The 24,108-nt window shown below is 40.4% G+C and overlaps 1 protein-coding gene across 4 annotated transcripts in view; it reads left to right on the top strand.

Annotated features, from left to right (window-relative positions):
* The window catches only part of VEPH1 (ventricular zone expressed PH domain containing 1), a 261,065-nt gene that overhangs the window by 52,083 nt on the left and 184,874 nt on the right, over positions 1-24,108 (top strand). For all 4 annotated transcript variants that reach the window (XM_077160878.1, XM_077160876.1, XM_077160877.1 and 1 more), the window contains one exon: positions 13,840-14,014. In XM_077160878.1, the coding sequence (XP_077016993.1) occupies positions 13,840-14,014 (175 nt within the window). The remainder of the gene's footprint in view (positions 1-13,839; positions 14,015-24,108) is intronic.

Below are 24,108 nucleotides of genomic sequence, written 5' to 3'. Positions count from 1 at the left end.
CTTCTCTGCATCAATTGAGATGATCATGTGATTTTTCTGCTTTGATTTGTTGATGTGGTGTATTACATTAATTGATTTTCTTATGTTGAACCATCCTTGCATAACTGGGATGAATCCTACTTGGTCATGATGTATAATTCTTTTAATGTGTTGTTGGATACGATTTGCTAGAATTTTATTGAGGATTTTTGCATCTGTATTCATTAGAGAGATTGGTCTGTAGTTTTCTTTTTTTGTAATATCTTTGCCTGGTTTTGGTATGAGGGTGATGTTGGCTTCATAGAATGAATTAGGTAGTTTTCCCTCCACTTCGATTATGTTGAAGAGTTTGAGGACAGTTGGTACTAATTCTTTCTGGAATGTTTGATAGAATTCACATGTGAAGCCGTCTGGTCCTGGACTTTTCTTTTTAGGGAGCTTCTGAATGACTAATTCAATCTCTTTACTTGTGATTGGTTTGTTGAGGTCATCTATTTCTTCTTGAGTCAAAGTTGGTTGTTCATGTCTTTCCAGGAACCCGTCCATTTCATCTAAATTGTTGTATTTATTAGCATAAAGTTGTTCATAATATCCTGTTATTACCTCCTTTATTTCTGTGAGGTCAGTAGTTATGTCTCCTCTTCCATTTCTGATCTTATTTATTTGCATCCTCTCTCTTCTTCTTTTTGTCAATCTTGCTAAGGGCCCATCAATCTTATTGATTTTCTCATAGAACCAACTTCTGGTCTTATTTTCTCTATTGTTTTCATGTTTTCAATTTCATTTATTTCTGCTTTAATCTTTGTTATTTCTTTCCTTTTGCTTGCTTTGGGATTAGTTTGCTGTTCTTTCTCCAGTTCTTCCAAGTGGACAGTTAACTCCTGCATTTTTGCCTTTTCTTCTTTTCTGATAAAGGCATTTAGGGCAATAAATTTCCCTCTTAGCACTGCCTTTGCTGCGTCCCATAAGTTTTGATATGTTGTGTTTTCATTTTCATTCGCCTCTAGGTATTTACTAATTTCTCTTGCAATTTCTTCTTTGACCCAGTTGTTGTTTAAGAGTGTGTTGTTGAGCCTCCAGGTATTTGTGAATTTTCTGGCACTCCGCCTATTATTGATTTCCAACTTCATTTCTTTATGATCCGAGAAAGTGTTGTGTATGATTTCAATCTTTTAAAATTTGTTAAGACTTGCTTTGTGACCCAGCATATGGTCTATCTTTGAGAATGATCCATGAGCACTTGAAAAAAAGGTGTATGCTGCTGTTGTGGGATGTAATGTCCTATAAATGTCTGTTAAGTCAAGCTCATTTATAGTAATATTCAGATTCTCTATTTCTTTATTGATCCTCTGTCTAGATGTTCTGTCCATTGATGAGAGTGGTGAATTGAAGTTTCCAACTATTATGGTATATGTGTCTATTTCCCTTTTCAGTGTTTGCAGTGTATTCCTCACGTATTTTGGGGCATTCTGGTTCGGTGCGTAAATATTTATGATTGTTATGTCTTCTTGTTTAATTGTTCCTTTTATTAGTATATAGTGTCCTTCTTTGTCTCTTTTAACTGTTTTACATTTGAAGTCTAATTTGTTGGATATTAGTATAGCCACTCCTGCTCTTTTCTGGTTGTTATTTGCATGAAATATCTTTTCCCAACCTTTCACTTTCAACCTATGTTTATCTTTGGGTCTAAGATGTGTTTCCTGTAGACAGCATATAGAAGGATCCTGTTTTTTAATCCATTCTGCCAATCTATGTCTTTTGATTGGGGAATTCAGTCCATTAACATTTAGAGGTATTACTGTTTGGATAATATTTTCCTCTACCATTTTGCCTTTTGTATTATATATATCATATCTGACTTTCCTTCTTTCTACACTCTTCTCCATGCCTCTCTCTTCTGTCTTTTTGTATCTGACTCTAGTGCTCCCTTTAGTATTTCTTGCAGAGCTGGTCTCTTGGTCACAAATTCTCTCAGTGACTTTTTGTCTGAGAATGTTTTAATTTCTCCCTCATTTTTGAAGGATAATTTTACTGGATATAGGAGTCTTGGTTGGCAGTTTTTCTCTTTTAGTAACTTAAATATATCATCCCACTGTCTTCTAGCTTCCATGGTTTCTGCTGAGAAATCTACACATAGTCTTATTGGGTTTCCCTTGTATGTGATGGATTGCTTCTCTCTCGCTGCTTTCAAGATCCTCTCTTTCTTTTTGACCTCTGACATTCTAACTAGTAAGTGTCTTGGGGAACACCTATTTGGGTCTAATCTCTTTGGGGTGCGCTGCACTTCTTGGATCTGTAATTTTAGGTCTTTCATAAGAGTTGGGAAATTTTCAGTGATAATTTCTTCCATTAGTTTTTCTCCTCCTTTTCCCTTCTCTTCTCCTTCTGGGACACCCACAACATGTATATTTGTGCGGTTCATATTGTCCTTGAGTTCCCTGACACCCTGTTCAAATTTTTCCATTCTTTTCCGGATAGTTTCTGTTTCTTTTTGGAATTCAGATGTTCCATCCTCCAAATCACTAATTCTATCTTCTGTCTCTTTAAATCTGTCATTGTAGGTATCCATTGTTTTTTCCATCTTTTCTACTTTATCCTTCACTTCCATAAGCTCTGTGATTTGTTTTTTCAGTTTTTCTATTTCGTCTTTTTGATCAGCCCATGTCTTCTTCATGTCCTCCCTCAATTTATCGATTTCGTTTTTGAAGAGGTTTTCCATTTCTGTTCGTATATTCAGCATTAGTTGTTTCAGCTCCTGTATCTCATTTGAACTATTGGTTTGTTCCTTTGACTGGGCCATATTTTCAGTTTTCTGAGCGTGATCCGTTATCTTCTGCTGGCGTCTGGGCATTTAGTCAGATTTCCCCGGGTGTTGGACCCCACAGGTTGAAAGATTTTTCTGTGAAATCTCTGTGTTCTGTTTTTCTTATCCTGCCCAGTAGGTGGCGCTCGTGGCACACATTTGTCTACGGGTTCCACCAGTGAAAGTTGCTGTGGGTCCTTTAACTCTGGAAAATTCTTGCTGTAGGGGAGGTTCGGCAGCCGAAGCGTCTTGGAAGAGTGCCAGCCGGCCCAGGGTTCCGCACGCAGGGAGGGTCGCCGGCCGCTGCAGCACGGGAGAGCGTCTAACTGAATTACCTAGTCGGCCCGGGGCGCCAAGCGTGGCAGGAGGGTGCCAGCTGTCGCAGCCCGGGAGAGTGCACTGTTCCCAGCCGGACCGGGGAGTCACGTGTTTGGAAGGGACCCCCCGGTCACTATTCTCTGCAGTCTGGGGATTTCCGACCGAACTCTCTCAGTTGGTTCGGGGGGCCTTGCATGGTGGGGGCGCCAGCCGCCGCGGCCCAAGGAGACCGCCTGCCCAATTCTGCCAGCTGGCCTGAGAAGGAGGAAGGGAGGGACTCCGGCCGCTTGCCGTCCCACCCAGGAAAGCCCGCACCCCTCGGTGATCTCACTGGAGCTGGTTCTCCCAGACAGTCGGCCGTTCCAGGATGGGGTACGCCGTCCCTTTGATCTCCCTCGTGGCTCCGGGAGCTGCTCTGTATTGTCTCCACTCCCCCAGTAGCTGTTCTGGAGGAGGAAAGGTGAGGGTGGCAAGGCTGTGGAGGCCAGTGGCGAAGGAGCCGGTGAAGACAGAAGAGGGGAGAGGAGGGCGGGCGGGTCGGCTGCTGCGGGGCGTGGGTGCCACGTGGCGGGCCGGCGGACAAAGAAAGAGGGGAGAGGAGGGCGGGCGGGTCGGCTGCTGCGGGGCATGGGTGCTGCGCAGCGGGAGAAGTGGGAATCTTCATGAAAGACTTTGTACAGAACACAGAAGCCTTGAGCCCCATCCTAGACCCAGAATCCTGGTTGGTTTTACCAGCCAGGCGATGCAATCTCTGGACATCCCCAGACAGCTACCCTTGTCTGGGAGTCCCGGGGCTTGTAAGAAGGCAAGTGCAGGATCGGAAAATCCTCAACACAGGCAGAGGAACTTGTCCCTGAAGGGAGTCTCTAAAGGTAACTGGGTAGTTCTCCAGACAGTATGGAAGGTTATAGAGGGACTACGCCTTGTGTAGGGCGGAAGTCTGATGCCATGTGATTCTACATTGGGTCCCTGACCAGACTGGGGATCCCAATGGTAAAGTAGGAGGCACCTAACATCCAGTTATTGTGAGAGGGTCATCTAAGCCTTGTAAATGTAATATTTATCGCCTGGAGTAAAAACATTCTGTCCTGGGGTCACCACAGGCAGCTGAGTCTCTCCCCAAATAATGAGTGGGACAGTGGGGCCCCACAAGCTAATGGAAAAATTTCCATGTACTTTGACTTGAAATTGTAAACTAAGCCCACACCACCCCCATCTTTCTGCATCAAACCCTTTCCCTTTTAACTGGTTCATTTACATTTGGACAAGACTTTAAGAGGCCCTGAGGGCAGGGATAGGTGAGAAAGAATGAATGAGGCCTAGTTTGTTAAACTTTGATTTAAAAGTTTTAAATGAGGCTGGTGGAACTTGAGAGTTCTTACCCCGTTTTAATTGTTAGATCTGTTTCACTTAAAGATGTGACCCAGACAATTAGAAAAGGTCCCTGCCCTTATCCTGAGACAGCCCTAAGGAAATTCCAGGGGCAGTTTCTATCCACTAATGTCCAGCCTTATTTACAGTGATTACAAAATTCAAGGCTTCGAACCCCACTTCTTAGAGGTTTTTTTTTTTTCTTCTTTTTCTGAGACTAGGAATACTAATTTATCTTAGAGTGTGAAGGTGTTGAAGCAAGAGAGACTCAGGCATAGCACACAGACAGGCCAGCAAACTACTGGATGACTCACAGCTCCTGCAGTCAAGCCTCAAAGAATGATGCTAACCCTCATCATTTGGCCTTTGAATTTGCTCGTTGTGAGGAGCTTATCTTCCACCACCCTCCCATGGAGGGAACCATGTTCAAACAAATGGGCTGAGATTATTTCCTGTGTCTGGAGAAGAGAAAAGAACAAAGACAATGAGCAATTCTCTTACCTGTGGGAGGTGCTGTCATGTCCCTTCGTGGTCACCAAGCTGATGCTAGACAGCCCAGGAGTTTCCAGAGAAACTGGGACCTCAACCAAGGGCTGGTCCCAGGAGGGTTGTTGACTCACTCACAAGAAAAAATTCAAGGACTAGTCAATGTGTACAGCCAAATAGTTTAATAAACTCGATGCCAGAGAGCCTTGGGAGTTCTCTGCTGGATATCGGGGAGTCCTGGGAATTCTCATAGAAGTTGAGACCTCAACCAGGAGCTGACAACATGAAGGTTCTTGATGCAACCTAGAGGAAAGAACTAGAGGGCAAGTCAGTGTGTGCAGCTTAGAACTTTAATGCATAGTGAAGGTATATGGTGAAGGGGGTGAGAGCCGAGCGGTCATTCTCCAAAGGAAGAGAAGCACCCTGAGGTTGGGATTCCTGCATTAGAAGGACTTGGAGGGGCCCTTCCCCCTTTGGGTATGCTAATAAAGGATTGATGAGCTGCACTTTTCATTGGTTCTTTTAGGGCACCGATCTGAGTGAAGGCTAGGTGCGTGAGAGATCTAGGTGTGCACACTCCAAAAGGAACTTCTTGTTATGGGTCTTGAGGTGATTCCCCCACCTCCCCATCTAACTTTCCTTAAAACAATGGCTTATCTAGCATTAACAGATTCCTCTGTCCTGGTTTCTCTATGGAGTCAGCTATTGCCCATTTCTTTGCCCCTGAAAAAATCATGAAAGGGTGGTAGGCCCCATTACATCCTAGGGTAAATCTGAACCTAAAGAAAATCAAAATGTACCCCAGGGAGATTGTAATTATTGACATAGATGGAGAACTAAGATAAAATTCTAAAGAATTAACAGCCCATCCATCATGAAGGTCAAGCATCATAGATGTTGTTTTAGCCTCATTTTATTAGTTACAATAGTTACAGCCTCTTCCCCGACAAAATCAATTATAGGAGCCCTTGCCGTGTATTTGATCAGCTGTGCACTTCATTTCTTTCCCCATGTCTGCTCACATGTTTTGTCATTGTATAAAAAGAGAGAGAGCCACAGAGAGTTTTCTCAGGGCGAAAATGAGTAGTAGAAATAATCCCCAATTGACTGTTATAAAATCAGAGAGTATCTGATTATTTTCCCCTCTATAATGGGTGTTCTAGTTTGCTAGTTGCCAGAATGCAGTATACCAGAAACGGAATGGCTTTTTAAAAAGAGGAATTTAATAAGTTGATAGTTTACAGTTCTAAGGCCAAGGAAATGTTCCAATTAAAAGAAGCCTATAGACATGTCCGATCAAAGGCATCCATCCAGGGAACGATGCCTTGGTTCAAGAAGGCTGATGAAGTTCAGGGTTTCTCTCTCAGCTGGAAGGACACATGGTGGACATGGCATCGTCTTCTCCTGGCTTCCGGTTTCATGAAGCTCCCCAGGAAACATTTTCCTTCTCCATCTCCAAAGGTCGCTGACTTGTGGACTCTGCTTCATGGTGCCGCAGCATTCTCTGCTCTCTCTGAATCTCCTTCATTCTCCAAAATGTTTCCTTTTTTATAAGACTCCAAAAACTTATCAAGACCCACCCAAATGGGTGGAGACATGTCGTCACCTAATCCAGTTTAACAATCACTCTTGATTGAATCACATCTCCAGGAAGATGATCCGACTATAGCTTCAAACAATATTGAACAGGGATTTATTCTGCTTTTACGAAATGGGATTTTGATTAAAACATGGCTTTTCTAGGGGACATACATCCCTTAGAAACCACACAATGCGGAACACCATCTGTCCATTCTCCTTGATTCTACACTTCAGTCCTCTCACTTTCCTCTTCTCCAGTTAATGCTTATATGAAGATTCAAACTGTGCCCGATTGGCATTGCATGTGAAGGGCATTGGACAGTTTTGTGAGCATTTCTTAGAGGCAGGTCTGTTTGTATTAATTTATAAATTTAATATTCAGCAGGTAATCCCAGTTCTGCCATTTACTTGCTGTGTGGCTTTGGGTAAATTAACCTTTCTGTTACTTGATTTCTTTATCTGAAATATGCAGATGGTAAGAGCTGCTGTTCGTGAAGCTGCTGTGAATATTAAATGAACTAATAGATATAAAAAATGTAGGACATAGGAAGTGCTGCATGATTGTTAACTCTGGTTGATTTTATCATTATTGTCATTGCCTTCAGAAGACTCTAAAAGAGCATTCAACACTTTCTAACAAGCTGTACAATTTAATCATTTATTATAGCTACTGTTTATTTCCTATCTTTCCCTTCACCATGATATAAGCTCTGTCTTATCTGATGATGTATCTGCAAAACCTAGAACAGTGCCTGGTATGCGGTGGGTGTTCAAATAGTATTTACAGAATGAATGAATGAACACATGGTCAGAAGACATGACAGCCTCCTGGCTTCCTCAGCAACTAGACTTCTCCCATGAGTGAGCCCCAATGACATGAAAGGGGAGGAGACTGGGGCACCCAGCCTCAGGTTCCTGAGAACTGCTCCCTCGCTACTTAATCAGAAAATGCATGGGGAGAACTTAGGTGTGTGTGTCATTTAGCTTTTATATATAGCCATGCTCCTGAAGACCATGCATTGTGTATGTAAATCAAAAATTAGTTTGACAATCTGATCAATGATGCTGGATGATTACAGGGACCCTGTTTTATAAACGGTATTTAATAGTTCTTGATATTAATATGTTTTTATGACTCTTTGTTGAATTCAAGGCCTGAGAGCCAAAAAGTGTTTTAGTTGCTATCATCTCAGATAGATATCTCTCCTACTTAGTTTTATTCTTTTCAATTTTAAAACACTGGGAAACAGCCCAAAGAATATTTTAAAAAGGATAATTACTACTAAAAGCTCAAATTGGTGAGCTTTAGTTAAGAAATATAATTGTTGGCATCCATAGAACAAGGCACTCTTGTCTTAACCTCTAGAACTAGCTATAACCGTCCCGTATGCAAGGCTGTATTTCTCTGCTGTACTTCCCTGAGCACTGAACTATGCATAGGATGAAATGCACACCAACACTCTCACCAACAGTCTGCACTAGGGAACAAGGGCTGTCACGGGCTCTGACATAACATCTGCTATAAGAATGGTTTATTTACCATCATAATCACGGAGTTTTCTCTGCCTGCATGACATGACCATTTCTGTGATCCAAATAATTCTAGAGAGAAATGATTTCATGGACAACAGACCTTTTGTTGGTCTTGAAAATGAAGCTCAGCCATGGCCAGGGGGTTGTGCAGGACCTGCCAGGTCCCAGTGACCTTGTCTGTCCAGCCCCCTCTTGGCCTCCAGCCCTTCCCTCACGCCCCGCTGCTATCCACAGTGCCCCAGCTACAAACAATATAAACACTGTTTGGAGATTGGGAGTTTTAGGTTGCCGTTCCCTTAGTGTTTATGTGAACTACTTACTCTTTTCTCAGCGTTTCAGTTATCGTGTTATTTGAGACATTTCCAAATGACATAAGTGGGAGGAAAATTAAAAGAAAATGTGTGTTAAAGTTTGTCTTTGTTTAAATAATATTATTCTTTCGGGGGGATTTTATACATTTCATGTGGTTCAGTGGAACCATACTTCAGAGTCTCTAATTGCTGGCCATTCTTTTTCTTGAAAACATCTAGAATTGTTGTAAAAAGTATATAATCAAATTAGTTATGACAGTCTTTTCTTTTCTCATTGCTGGCAAATGCTAGCTCACCACAAGGTTTAAAAATATCCGTTGTTGGAAATACTGATTTCCATTGATCTTTCACTGTCTGTGTTCCCAGTCAGTAGGAGACATTTGAATTGTACTTCCCAATGGCAGCACCTTTGGTTTCTCAGCAAAACAGGTCAGTGTGCTCAGGGTCAGATTCCTCTTATGGAATATTTGTACCTTGTTAGCTATGAGTTGTTCTTGGCTAAAGACCCAGAATAAAGTAAACGTGGGCAAGGAGTTCTTTGGCAAGAAGATCTGGGAAGAATTGTGTAATTGTGTTTCAACCTCAAAGCTGGGACTTTGACCAGCCAAAAGAGGGACAAGGCTGTGCTATCTAAAAATTAAACCAGCAAAAACTACATGTAATGGAGAGACTGTCTATAGAAGCAACCTAAGAAATTGTATGTATACGGGAGACTAAAGGAGTTTGGGGACTACCCAACACTCTGAGGAACCCTAAATGTACCCTCAAGGGGGCTGGGCTAAAACAAGATTATAATGGAGAAAATGGGCAAATCAATTGGCCTTCCTAAACACCATGTGCCTAAAGAATTTGTTAACAAAAAGAGGATTGTCAGCATGGACTCAGTATTTTGGCATGTATAAGCAACACTGTTCATTGGAGAGACTGAATCTGATGCTTCAATCATCATATATGTGTATTCAGTTAGAGGGCAAGGTTAATCAGGCTTCACCATGGCCTAGATGAACTATCCCTTAGGAACTCCCTTTGCTCCAATCTGATTTTGTGCCCATGAGTGAACATTTTCATTACTAATCTGGCTCCGTGGTGTCCTGATCATGTGAAAGAGATGAACTGGAAATAACCCTCATTGTGAATGAATAAATTGGCATATTGGGATATGCACCAGCCTTTTGGAAATCCCTTGGTAAGAGTTAGCCTCAGTGAATCCAAACAATTCTGGATGGCCTGACCACGCATAAGCCCAGACTTCTAAAGCTGAGGCTAGTCCCTGGGGGAGGGAGGCAGAAGCCTCCAGGGAAGTCTTGTGGCTCATCACAGCAGGAGTGACCCAGTTCAATCAGATCCACTTCAAGTCACCTGGGAGGGGAGACAATCCAGACACAGGCAAAGCACGGCACAGGTGAAGTCTGGCTGTGGGCCGTGGGACTGATAGTTAGGCAGAGTCAGGAACTCTCAGAAGGATCACACAGTGACCTAGTGTGTGGAACTGCTCTATGGGTACATGATATGTCACCAAAGAAAAATATCAGGGCTTTCAAAATGACTGACTTAATGGTGGGGTACCAAGCTAGGTTGTGAGATACCTATTGTCTTCTGCAGGAATCCAGTTGACCCTTAATTCTGAAAAATGGGTGGAACTGTAGGAAAGGATTAAGAAGGATGTCTCAAGTCTATTTTTGCTTCTAATGGTAGTTTATGTGTGTGTATGAATGCATGAAGCTCAAGCACAAGAGACCCAACTAACTCAACAGAAAAGGTTTGGGATAAAACTGGCCTCCAGGAGTTTCAATTTGGCTCAGGTCCAATCTCTGCCATGTTGTCTTGAGTCTCAAACAGGTTTCTCCCTACTGTAGTCAAAAAATTGTGGCGCTAATCTTGACTTTCTCTTCTCACCACTTTGAATCTGGCAGAAAACAAGAAGAGTCTCTTTAACAGAGCCCTATTGTGTCTCCTTGATTATAATTGAGTAACTTGCGCAGCCTGAATCTGAGACCAGGGAAATGTGGTTCTCTGATTTGTCAATGTCTAAGTCACTTGACCTTCTTCAAGCCAAGTGTGGAAGTGCCTTCATTAGAAGTACCTGGACTGAGAGTCCAGATGTGAAAGTTTCTCAAAGGGGAATTAGGGAACAGTCTCCAGAAGAATGATGAATCATAATTGGGCAGGGGACTAAGTGGAGCTGGGGATTCAGAGGGGAGAAAAGACCACAATGACACTGGCTGTGGCTTCAGGAAGTATTTATGATGTACATCAAGATATGACTGCTGCAATGTTTTCACTCCCAAGACTTACTAACTCACAAGAACATACATTTGTGTGCCTCATTTATCCCACAATATTCACTTTACCTGACCCTCTTACTCAATGTGAATGATGTCATCCTCCTGGCATTGTCATCACCATTATTATACTCTTGGCTGCACTAGGCCATTTCATGTCATTGTCATTTCTACAACTCTGACAGAGGGGTTGTGTTCTAGTTTGCTGGCTGCTGGAATGCAACACACCAGAGATGGATTGGCTTTTAATAAAAGGGAATTCATTTTGTTGGTTCTTCAGAGGAAAGGCAGTTAACTTTCCACTGAGGTTCTTTCTTATGTGGAAGGCACAAGATGGTCTCTGCTGGTCTTCTCTCCAGGTCCCTGGGTTCCAACAACTTTCCCCAGGGTGACTTCTTTCTGCATCTCCAAAGGTCTGGGCTGAGCTGCTAGTGCTGAGATGAGGAATGCCAAGCTGCTTAGGCTGTGCTACATTGCACTCTCTCATTTAAGCACCAGCCAATTAAATCAAACATCATTGATTGCAGCAGGCACGCCTCCTAGCCGACTGTAGATGTAATCAGCAACAGATGAGATTCACCTACCATTGGCTCATGACCACAGCAACAGAACTAGGTGCCTTCACCTGGCCAAGTTGACAACTGAATCTAACTACCACAAGTTGTTTACACATGTGTATAATATTCAATCCGGTATTCACACTGACTTTTAAGAACACCTTAAAGGGTAACTGAAATCTGAAGTTATATGACTGTATTTCTTTTTAACTTTTTGTTGTAATATATTGTACCTTTCAGAAAAGTGCACATCATGGCCTGATGAATTCTGATTAACTAAACACAACTGTATAATCAGAACCTAGACCAAAATTAAAGGTTAATGAAATTGGCACATTTTCATGGTTTTTGTTTGTTTGTTTGTTTGTTTGTTTGTTTGCTATCTTGATATCCTTTTTTTTGTGAAGTATTGCCAATCAGAAGGAGAGACACCTAAAGAGATATCAGCCCATGCCAATATGTGTTGGGGTTGCCAGCGAAAGCATGGCTAACACAGCTTTGGATGGCACAATGTTTTGTTGACATAAAGAAGAGACAGAGCAAGGTCAGCTTCACTAGCGGGCATTGGTTTCTCCTAGCCAGTGGGTCTCAATCTGTGGCCAATGCAGGAAGATATTCTAAGCACAGCACCCTTCTCTTGTCTTCATGTGCTGTCATAGTGGAGGAATCACGTTCCATCCCCATCAGGGACAACTATACCAGGTGTGAGCTGGATGTCGTAAAGCATGCCCACCAGAGGCAGACTGTCTCCAGTAAATGTTTTACATACGCTCAGGACAATAGGAGAAGGAATATACTGATATCCTCTTATCTACTACAGGTTTGTGTTTTATCCCACCAGGCTGTTCCTAAGTACAAGATGTATTTGTGAGTCTCAGAGAAAGTTGGAAGGCCCTCTACCACAAGTGTCCATTCAAGTCTTTGTCCATATTTCTATTTGGTTGTCTTGTCTTTTTCTTATTGATTCTTGATACTAATAATCCTTTGTTCGATAAATATATTGCAAATATCTTCTTCCACTCTGGATTATTCTTTCACTTGTTAAATGATATCTGTTGATGATTGGAAATTCTTGGTTTTGTTACAATTCTCATTATCACATTTTTACCTTTAGGTTAATGGTTTATAAGTTCTGTTTAAGAAATCTGCCTAATCTGTTATCTTCGAGATGTACTCATGTGTTTTCTTTCTTATTATTTTATACTTCCTTTTTACATCTGTAGTCTATCAGGAATTGTCTTTTTATGGATATATATTTTTTTTCTATGTGGATATCCAATTGACCTAACTGGATTTTTGATATGGCATAATATTGCTCAGGGACCTACATATCAATGACAATTTTTGCCTCATGCCTTTTATTTTGTTCTAATTGTTGAATTTGAAGGCCCCTACAGGTTATTAAAGGTAGAAGTCTACATTTCATTCCATATAAGATTATACTCTGTAAATTACAGAGAAAAGTTTAAAAATGAGGGTCTTGGCTATACATTGTATTAGTCAGGACATAGGCTCAGCTGCTATAACAAATATCTAAATGTATCAGTAGGTTAAACAACATAGAAGTTTGCCTCTCATCTAATAGTTTAAGAGTAAGCAGTCCAGGGCAGATATGGTGACTCTATGGTACCATGGGCACAGGCTCCTACTATCTTATTTCATCTCTCCATTACTGAACACATTGTTTCAAACTTATGGCCTTAGATGACTGACCACTCTAACCTTTGTTACCATATCCTCATTCCAACCAGCAGTAAAAGAAGAAAAGGTAGAGCAGGACAACCTACTTCTTGGTAATGGCAACCTAGAAGTTGAATGCATTACATTCATTTCTGCTTCATTGGCCAGAACTTTGCACATGGCCATATACAACTGCAAAGGAAGCTGAGAAATATAGCCAATAACCAGGTGGCCATATCCCAGCTGAAACTCAGGAAATCTACTACTAAAGGAAGGGGTGAATGACTATCAATGGGCAACTAATAGTTTTTGTCACACTACTCTTATATCCCATTATTTGGTTAGCTCTCAATGTTCTCAGATCTGATAAACCTGGATATTGATTACCCTAAGTCTAGAAGTTAAGGATTTGGATAGCATACCAGGCCTTTCATAAGCATACCCTTATTTACCTCTCCAAGTCCTTCTCTCACTTTGCCACCCTAACATCTCCACATTTACCACGTTCCACCTTCACTGAACTATTTACAGTTGCCCAAATGCATTGTCTCCCTCTCACCTCCATATCTCCACACACACTGTTCCTTCTGCCTGTTCATTATATTGCCATCACCCAGCCATTTCCTGTTCATCTCTTAGGCATCAGCTGAGGAATCATGTCCTCCTGGAAGACCTTCCTGATATCCCAAGACTACATTGGGTGCTCCTTTGCTCCTTTAGCACCCTGTACTTTGCTTGTTAGGGCCTTCATCAGCCCATGTTGTGAACTGCCTGCTTGCCTATAAGTCTCCCTAACAAGAACAAGAGCTCCCAGGGGGTGGGTCCTGTGTTTTCACAGCTGTATCCTGGAACCTTAGCTCAAGAAATATTGTTCAGATGAATGAATCAATGAATAAATAACGAGTCACATTCTTTGTTGCTTTCTTGTGTTTCCCCAGAATTATAACCGGCCCCCTGTGATGGCATTAGCCATTCCCATTGCAGTGAAATTCCTTCACAAAGGCAACAAGGAACTGCGCAGAAATATGTCTAACTACCTGTCCCTGGCTGCAATTACCAAGGCAGATCTACTGGCAGATCACACAGAAGCTATAGTAAAAAGCATCCTCCAAGGTAAGATGCAAAGATTGAGTTTGGAGACATCTTTGGAAATATTTTAAATTATTTTCACAAGACAGTTATGCCTTGTGGAAAATGAGACTTAGAATATTGAGAGCCACATTAAATTTTCCACTTTGCCAGTAGTTGGCTTGCAAATGTGGGTTGGACCACTTTGGCTGGCTGAGCCCATGTCTCTTCACTTGGCAGATGAATTATTTGGCTTCATTAGATGAACTCTAAGGTTCTTTTCAGCCCTACATTTCTCAGTTTGGAGAACTGGGTTCTCTATGCTTCTAGCCACTCTGTCCCACTACTCCCCAGGAGAGCTTATCTACAAGTACTAGGTGGTCCACAACTCCCATTGGCGGGTAAAAAAACAGTTCTTCCTTTAGTTTCTAAAAGCAAGGCATGTCTTTTGTTTGATAAAATACACTAGAGAGCATGTAAGGATTTCTTAAATGTGAACGCAACTTGCAAGTCATCTACACGTTTGTTAAATACTCCCATAAAAATTCAGATCAGACAACCTCTGTTAATAGTTTCTACATTTGAATGAAAAAGATCAAGTTAGTTCACTCAAAATATTGGGGGTTTTTACTTTGGTTTAAGATCTATCAGAAACCAAGTTTTGGGGGGTCAAAGAACAATGCAAGGTATTATTAAATATGTACTCAAATGTCCCCAGTCCTCACTAACTTGTAAAAATGCATGACATCCTGGGAGGGCCATGGTGGCTCAGCAGGCACAGTTCTCCCCTGCCATGCCAGAGAACTGGGTTCAATTCCTGGTGCTGGCCCATGCCAAAAAAAAAAAAAAAGAAAGCATGACATCCTTGAGTACCTTGTACCATATATTCCTGACTCAGCCCCCCAGAACCTCAGGTTGAGTCTCAACTTCCTATGTGTCTGTCCCCAGACCAAGTGTGTCTTAGAGTCCCTGAGAGTGTCCACTTACACACACAGCCTCCAGTAGTATCCAGATCAGACCATGAGCCCATGCTGCTGCTCTCTCCATGCTTCCTGACTCAGCCATGCTGTGGTGCCCCCTCCACCACCCTGAGCTCTGCAGACTCTGTGGCCACTGCTGCAGAGGCCCCAGAAAATGGAACCCACTCCACCCTGTCCTGCCAACATCTCCGAGTTTGTGCTGTTCCACCTGAAACTTCAGGAGCCACCAGTCCTTAGTCCACTAATGCTGCTGGTGACAAGGTGGGGAGAACCGGTGTTCTCCTTCGTGTTATTCTTTGGCTCTCAGTGTGTTACTGAATATGCTGTAAAATTGTTCTTTCAGTTTTAACTAAGCTCTATGCTCCCTCTGGTCAACTAACCATCCAAGAGTCAGGGCTAACAACAAACTGGTACTCCAGTTCTGAAATTGCCAACTGCCCACCAAGGACTAAGATTTTGTACCTAAGTTAGGCTTGTTATGTCAGACATCTCCCCAAGGAGGCTTTCAGCACCACTGCCCTCCCACATGCCAGTCACCACAATGGGCTGCCAGACCTGCCCAGATATGTTGGAACCCAGCAATGACAGTGGCAGATGATCGCTCAACCTCTGGCCTCCTCTAAAGATTTGTCCTTAGTAATACTAGTCAGCATTATTCATATCTTATTTTCTCTGGCTACAGAACTGTATTGCTAATTTCACTTCAAGCATAATATCAAATTCCCTGAAAGTCCAGAAAGCCACTTATGCTTTTTTTTCCCACCACTTCGAATACATGTTTTGAAGTATATTTCTAGGAATTGTAAACAAACACTTGTACACACCACACACCTTAAAACCCTGATGGTTAGATTTGCATCTAACTAATTTATGAAAAAAACAATTGTCTCACTGCAGTGGCCAAGAACTTAGCTCATTTATTTATTTTGTTTTTTGTAATGTTCTTCCAATGACAAAGACATTGTTTGAAAAACAAAATGCACTCTCTGAACTCACTGCGAGCATTTGAAATAAACAAATGATTTTGTATATTTGATCTGGTACTATTGAGATGACTACAAAAGGTTGGGAGTATATATTTCAGCATCTAGATAGAATTTGGGGATTGATATGCCCATAAAACTCCACAATCACCTTCATGTGATTATCAAACTTTGAGCTGCAAAGCAGCAAGGAATCTTGTCTCTGAGTAGTAAGTTTTCTGCTCTGTAAGTCTTTGTCTTAAATCCCCTGCCAAACAACCTTCAGAGACTGAATGAGATTTCTTTTGACATTAACTGCAATTTTCTCCTTTTAAATCTTTCTCCTTGTCAGCATCCTTATCCCCACTCTCCCATTTTCCTACCTTTACAAAAAATACTGGAGTGTTATAGTTATTTAATTCTATTTCAATTATTACAAAGCTAGAATTGTACAAGGGTAGAACATTAGGATGGGTCACTAAACATGACTTAGTTCAATTGTCCCTGCAATTCTTGAATCCCCTTTAAATGATCATCTAATTGATGATGGCAATAAAAATAATAGCATTAATAATAACTTTAAAAGCTAAACTGTATTGCGTGCTTTGTTTGGGCCAGATATTGTAGTAAGCCCTGTGAACCCATTATGTCATCTAATGTGCCACAAGAATCCTACAAAAGAAATCCTATTGTTATCCCATTTTATCAATTAGAACTATTTTAAATAAAAGCATCTCAGCGACAAATGGTAAGAAGAAGGAGAGGAAGAGAGAGAGGAGAACGAGAAGAAATTTCTTCTCACCAGCACACACAACTGAAAAGCTCATGAGTGTAGCTAACTTCAATTATGGTTTGATTTAGAACTTAGTGATGTTTCCAAAATCCATTACTTGGCTCTGCTTCCTCTGGATTGGCTTTGCAGTCACGTTTCATGCTGTGAGCCCATGCAGCCTCCAGCTCACCTCATCACAAATACCAGTGAAGCAAAAGAAAGTCCACATCCAGTCTCATTGCCTGGGCTGATCCGACACGAGCTGCTTGCCCGTTCCTAAACGCATCCATCAAGGTTGCCGGGGGACACTGTATTTCAGTTGACCAGACTTGGGTCATGACCCGTCCCAAATCAGGAGCCAGGAGTCAGCGTCAGCAGAACCACGTGGACAGTGAGTAGTTGCCAACACTGCTGCCAAGCTGATGTGAATGGATGCTGGGTACCAAAACCCCCATAAGCTTGGATTTGGATTTATGGATAAGGAAGCCAAAACTTAGAAAAGTTCAAATCAAGATTCAAACCCCTGCCAGTTTTCCTCCAAAGACTACTTTTGCTATTGAATCTCAGCTTCCCCAAATAGTGGCTGTATTTTCGTCTTTCTGAGCCTCCATTTCCTTTTATGTAAATAGAGATGTTGAGACAATTACATGAGATAAAGCCAGAAAATAGTTAGCTTTTAATAAATATTAGCTAAGATGATGACGGTATTCATGATGACCTCCCTATACGTAAGTAACCTTAGGGTCAGGGAACTTACTAGTTTCTGTGGTAGCCCATTTATCTTTAAACTACTCTATTTCTTCCTTTTATTGAATCAGAAGTTCTCTGCCTATGGCCTCCTGCTTTTGGCTAAGGCCTTTTGATAAGCTTTCAAAAACTGAACCGTATCTGACCACCCCTCTCCTTCCCACTCTCCTTTTGTTCCACAGCTATAATACCTGCAGTTTCCTCTCTTTGCCAAATACGCCTGCCGCCTTCGTCCTCTTGGTTGCCCTCCCCTGAAAGTGCTCTGGCTCACTTACGAGCATTGCACAATTTGAAACCCATGGCTAAGCTTCATATTCCAAGTTTGGTCTTGCCTGTTGAACTAAAGTGGATTTATCCCCTCTGTTGGAAAGCTATATTTGCCTTACTGTACCCTAAAATCAAATTCACTTTTTTTTGTCAGTCACACAATCATGTAATACTACTATTGAGTGTATTGTCCACTAAACTTCCAAAATCTTTTTTTTCTTGCATACGTTGTTTTAGCTTGCATGCTCCTAAATTCTATGCCATACTCTATGTATCTTGTTCATTTTTGAGTCTTATGTAAGTATTTATGTTGATCCCTTTGCACTTTCTTCTTATGAGATTTAGCCTATTGCTCTGGCAAGCCAGGATCTTATTGGATATTGATTCTTCCTTCTCAATATTCTCTGCCATTTGTCCCAGGCAAAATAAATTTTGTCATCTGCAAATTTTATGAGCAGAACCACTCTGTCTTCATTTTGGAACACTGATGAAAAGCTGACCAAATAGGGCCAGACAAGCCTAGTGGTGGCTGCCCCTTAGACTTCATTGATATTATTCCATCAATCATTTTTGAGGGTTATGTTATATACATGTCTGTACCTGATTCCAAACTGCATGCCTCTATTATGCCCATAAATCAATCATGAGAGACTTACGTATCTATCTCTGAAGGCAAATATTTTTGAATAGTTACAAGCCGATTTCTGCTACTTATTATTAACAGTTATTTATAAGTAGTAATGTTCACTTTTACAATAACTGTAAATACTAATTTTTTTTCCCAAATTATTCAGATTACGTTTGTCTGTTTTGGAGTCTCTGAATTCACCCAATGAGAAATTGTAAAAGGTCCCCTTTTTGGAGGAAGGGTTAAAGATGAACACATGTTATCTTGATTCATACTTGAGATCTAAAGGGATAGAAAAATCAAGTATCAAATAAGATCTTGTATCATATTTTTCAGCCAACCCACCCCACCCACCCACTTCCCCAGCCATCACAAATCTTTTCCATTTAGTTTTACAGGTAAATTCTAACGGATTTTCAAGGAAGAGATCATTCTAATATTATCTAAACTTTTCCAGATTATTGAAAAAGAAGTATATTCTCCTAGTAATTCCATAAATTTATTTATGATAACTATGATATCAGCATCAGACAAGGGCAGTATGAGAAATTAAAATAAAAGCACATCTTAAATATGAACATAGATGCCAGAATCATACAAAAAAATCTCTAGCAAATTCGATCTAGAGATGCTTGAAGAACATAATAGTTAACATTTGTTCAGTATTTATTATGTACCAGATACTGGCCTGTTAACTCATATTCTCCCTGTTTTAGTTTCCTAGGCTGCTGAAAACAGATACCATGAAATAGATTGACCTAACTATGGGAATTTATTAGCTTACAGTTTTGAGGCTGAGAAAAATGTCCAAATCAAGGCATCAACACGGTGATGCTTTCTTTCCAAAGACTGGCTGCCAGCTACTGTTGACTCCTCTGCAAGGCACGTGGTGGTGTTTGCTGGTCTATCCCATCTCTCTGGGTTTCATTGCATTCACCTTCTTGCTTCTGTGGCTTTCTCTCTCTTTTGCCTAAATTTCATTCTCTTCAAAAGGACATTAGTAAGAGGATTACGAACCAAACAGGGCCACTCTTTAACTGAAGTAACCTCATTGAAATGCCCTACTTATTATGGGTTTACATCCACAGGAATGGATTAGATTTAAGAACATGTTTTTCTGGTGTACATAGAGCTTCAAACAATCACACTCCCAATATCTTATCAGAGGGTATTCTAGTTTGCTAGCTGCTGGAATGCAATATACTAGAAATGGAATGGCTTTTAAAAAGGGGAATTTAATAAGTTGCTAGTTTACAGTTCTAAGACTGTGAAATTGTCCAAATTAAAACAAGTCTATAGAAATGTCCAATCTAAGGTATCCAGGGAAAGATACCTTGGTTCAAGAAGGCCGATGAAGTTCAGCATTTCTCTCTCAGCTGGAAGGGCACGTGGCAAATATGGCAGCATGTGCGAGCTTTCTCCCCAGGCCTCTTGCTTTATGAAGCTCCCTGAGAGGTGGTTTTCCTTCTTCATCTCCGAAGGTTGCTGGATGGTGGACTCGACTCTTTGGTTCTCTCATCCTTCTGTCATGGTTCTGTGGCTCTCTCCTCATTCTCAAAAGGGAAACTCTCTCTAAAATGACTCCTTTTTTGTAGGATTCCAGCAAACTAATCAAGACCCATGGAGAATGGGTGGAGACACATCTCCATCTAATCAAGTTTAATACCCACAATTTATAGAGTCACCTCTCCATGGAGATAACCTGATCAAGTTTCCAACCTATAGTGCTGAATAGGGATTAGAAGAAACCATTGCTCCCACAAGATTGATTAGGATTAAAACATGTCTTTTCTAGGGTACATAAACCCTTTCAAACCAGCATGGGGGGAACTATTGTTATCCCCATTTCACAAAATCCATAATGGCCAAATTGAGTTTATGCCAGGAATGCAAAGAGGGCTTAATACTCAAAATGTAGTACCCCACAGTAAAAGACTAAAGGGGGGGGGGGGGGGTAAATTGTGTGATCAGTAAAAGCATTTCCTAAAATTCAGTACCCATTTATGATTCAAAAAGGAAAAAGATTTTTGAAAACTAGAAATGTTGGGAATACTTAATATATTAATATACCTCTATGCATCAAACACCATGATTAATGGTGAAACATTGAAAGCATTCCTTTAAAGTAAGGAATAAGAAAAAGATATCCACTCTCCACATTTCTGTTTCTATTACTATGGCACTGGGACCCTTGGTTCAGATCAGAAAAAGAAACGAAAGATATAAGAATAGGAAATTAAGTGACAAAGCAATCATTACTTTCAAGAATATACGATTGTCTGCAGTAGGAAATTTAGATACTCTCCCATCCACTCTTAGACATAAGAGAAATTTCAACAAAATTACTGGAATTGGGCTCAGTTTACAGAAACCAGTCATTTTCCTGTTTGCCACCAATAATCCATTGAAAATATAATGTTAAAATGTACTGTTGAAAATAGCAAAATATATCTGTAGGAAAATGTGTTTTTTGAGGACAAAATGATAAAACTTTATGGAAACCAATAAAATAAAAGATTAACAAATGTTGCAATATACCACATTCATGGATGGGAAGACTTGATATAATAAAGATGCCAACTTTCTCTAAGTTAATCCACAACTTCAGTGAGATTTTAATACAACTTCAACAGGGTTTTCCAAAAAGATAATAAGTTAATTTTCAAATACCCATGTACAATAAGATGGGACAGATAGTCAAAACAATTTTTCAGAAGGAGAAGAAAGCGGCAGCTGGGGAATGATCATTTTCCTACCAGCTATCAAAGTTTGTAAAGCATTATAATGATGGTAATGTGGCACTGTGAAAGAATAGGTAAATAGCTCATGAAATAGAATAGACAGTTCAGAAACAAACCCGTGCATGTATGGAAATTGCATAAATGGAAGGGATATCTTTGCCATGGAGGAGGATAGATTTTTCAATAAATGGTTCTGGGACAATTATTTATCTCATAACATGCATAGTTTAATTCCAGGTGGAATAAAATTCTAAATGTGAAAAGAAAACCTTTAAATGTCCTTTTAGGTAAAATTCAAAACTCATGCATGATGAAAATTTTAGCAAACCAGTAATAGCAAGAGCATCTTTAATCTGATAAAGGGTATCTACAAAAAAATATAATTAAAATCATACTCAATTGGGACGTGTTGAATGCTTCCGCTTGAACATAAAAATAAAAATAAAACAAGGATATTGCTTGAATAGTAGATTCATGTTCTGCTTAGATCATATCAGAAGTAATTTGATAATTTGTAGCATCAGAAGTTGGAAAGTTCTTCTTCATGGTCCTGAGCAATCTTCCAGACTTGCTCTTGGCCATATGAAGACGAGCTGTAACAGCTGTAACTAGCTGTCTAGTATCAAAGCACCCCTAATGCTTAGTGCAGCATGGTTGGCATATCTTTCACCCAAGAAGCTAACAGTAATATTGGAGGCCCCTACAATGAGCATATCTCCAACTCTAAAGGATTGTTTGAGAGTTGTAGAGAAGACCTTTCCAAATTTTTATTTGGGATCCTGTGATGCAATGCTTACTGCTGCTGTTAAAGCTAAAAGTAGTGATGTCATATTCAGGAACTGTAACTGTTATTTGTAAATTCTGACATACTGAGCTATTTGTGTATAATCTGGTTGTTCCCTAAAACTTTGGGTATTTATGTGACACCGAGACTCAGAGTTAGAGCACTTAACCTTTGTAAGTCAGCATTGCCCCATACAGCAACTATTTAAAAAGTTGAAAAAAATGATCAGACTTCGAGTAGAATATTAATGAAGCTGATCTGATAGAACTAAGGTAAATCAGAATACAGGGTAAAGGATGATATGGTCCATATTTTAAAAGTTCAACTTCTGTGTGTGACCAAAGGAAGAAATGTTTATTTGGTGCAAAATTTATATTTTGCATAGCACATTATCTAATTTAACTTGTATAGTCAGTTTAGTTGAACACCGTAAGTACATGGAATCTTGAATAGGGTGTGAGACCTTTATAGTTTGTCCAGATTAGTGTGATGCCCCAATATATCCCAGATTAATTTGGGCAGTGAATAAAGAAGTATTTGCCAAGTCCCCTTGTGGGGGCTGGGGAAAAAAGGGGGGAAATTCAACTTCCTCATTCGGAGAATTCCTGATATTCTCACAAGCAGTGGGGACAACCAAATCAATAAACTGAGCCCTTGATCTTAGAGTTTGCCCCTATGAAACTTATTCCTGCAAAAGATAGGCTAAACCTACTTATAATTATGTCTAAGAGTCACCCCCCAGAGAACCTCTTTTGTTGCTCAGATGTGGTCTCTCTCTCTCTAAGCCAATTCAGCAGGTGAACTCACTGCCCCCCTCCATGGGACATGACTTCTAGGGGTATAAATTTTCCTGGCAATGTGGGACAGGACTCCCAAGATGAGCTGGGATCTGGCATCATGGGATTGTGAAAATCTTCTTGAACAAAAAGGGAAAAATAAAAATGAGACACAATAAAGTTTCAGCAGCTGAGAGATTTTAGACAGAGTTGAGAGGTTATCCTGGAGGTTATTCTTATACATGATATAGATTTCTCTTTTTAGTTGATGGTGCATTGGAGTGGCTAGAGGGAAGTACCTGAAACTGTTGAACTGTGTTCCAGGAGCCTTGATTCTTGAAGACAATTGTATAACTATAGAGCTTTTACAGTGTGACCATGTGACTGTGGAAACCTTGTGTTTGATGCTTCTTTATCCAGGGTATGGATAGATAAGTAAAAAAATAAGGATAAATAAATGAATAAATAATAGGGGGGATAAGGGTAAAGAAAAGCTGGTTCGATTGAAATACTAGTGGTCAATGGGAGGGAGGGGTTAGGGGTATGGAATATATGAGTTTTTTCATTTTATTTCTCTTTCTGGAGTGATGCAAATGTTCTAAAAACGATCATGGTGATGAATACACAACTAAGGATGATATTATGAACCACTGATTGTACACCATCTATGGAATGTATGTGTGTGAAGATTTCTCAATCAAAATATTTTTTTAAAGAAAGCAGTGATGTCCCTTTCTCTGTTTTTCTGAAGTAATAGCCATAATACGGAAAGATGCATATCCATCAATGTGCCTTTTACATGGTCTCCTGACACAAGTGAATAGATGAACTCAAATGATTTGATACTTAAGTAGAAAGTCTTTGAAAATAAAATGTAATATTGCCCCAGTAGGAGTCCAAATTCCTTTCTGGCTTATGAGCAATAATTTGGAAAACACTGTCGAGTTAATTATGACAAATTTATCTCATTTCTTTGTCTCTGTGAGACAAAAATCCAAATCACTGATTGGTGAGCTGTCTCAGAAAACTAGGGATGGAAAACAGGCAACCCGTTCATTGTGGCAGAGCGGGTGGCTGTGGGGTTTAAGTTGAAGCGTCTCTACTCTGCACAGTGCCAGGCCTATAGTTCATCAGTGGTCACTACGATTTTTATTCTTAGTCCTCCTCCTCTTTCTTCTTATCACCATCACCATCATCACCGTTGCCCTCATTTATGGAGTGTCTGCCACTTAGCAGGCCTATATTAAATACGAGAGGCAGAACTGTATCCATTCACAGAGTTTCATAAACCCTTGGTGGATGATTATCCATTAAAAAGTTCATCATATAATTGTTCTTATAGGAAAAGGCTTTACATTCACCATATTATACATTGTTGGGAAATAATTTATTAATCAAACAGTCTAGGAAACAGGCTATTAAGGAATCTTATTAAGAATATTCAAACAATATTACTAAACCTAGTGAAATATTAGTATGATG

The sequence above is a fragment of the Tamandua tetradactyla genome, chromosome 5 (genome assembly GCF_023851605.1).
Source record: "Tamandua tetradactyla isolate mTamTet1 chromosome 5, mTamTet1.pri, whole genome shotgun sequence".
Taxonomy (NCBI): Eukaryota; Metazoa; Chordata; class Mammalia; order Pilosa; family Myrmecophagidae; genus Tamandua; species Tamandua tetradactyla.
The sequence above is the reverse complement of the archived record's forward strand: the minus strand, read 5'-3'. Positions and strand labels throughout refer to the sequence as shown.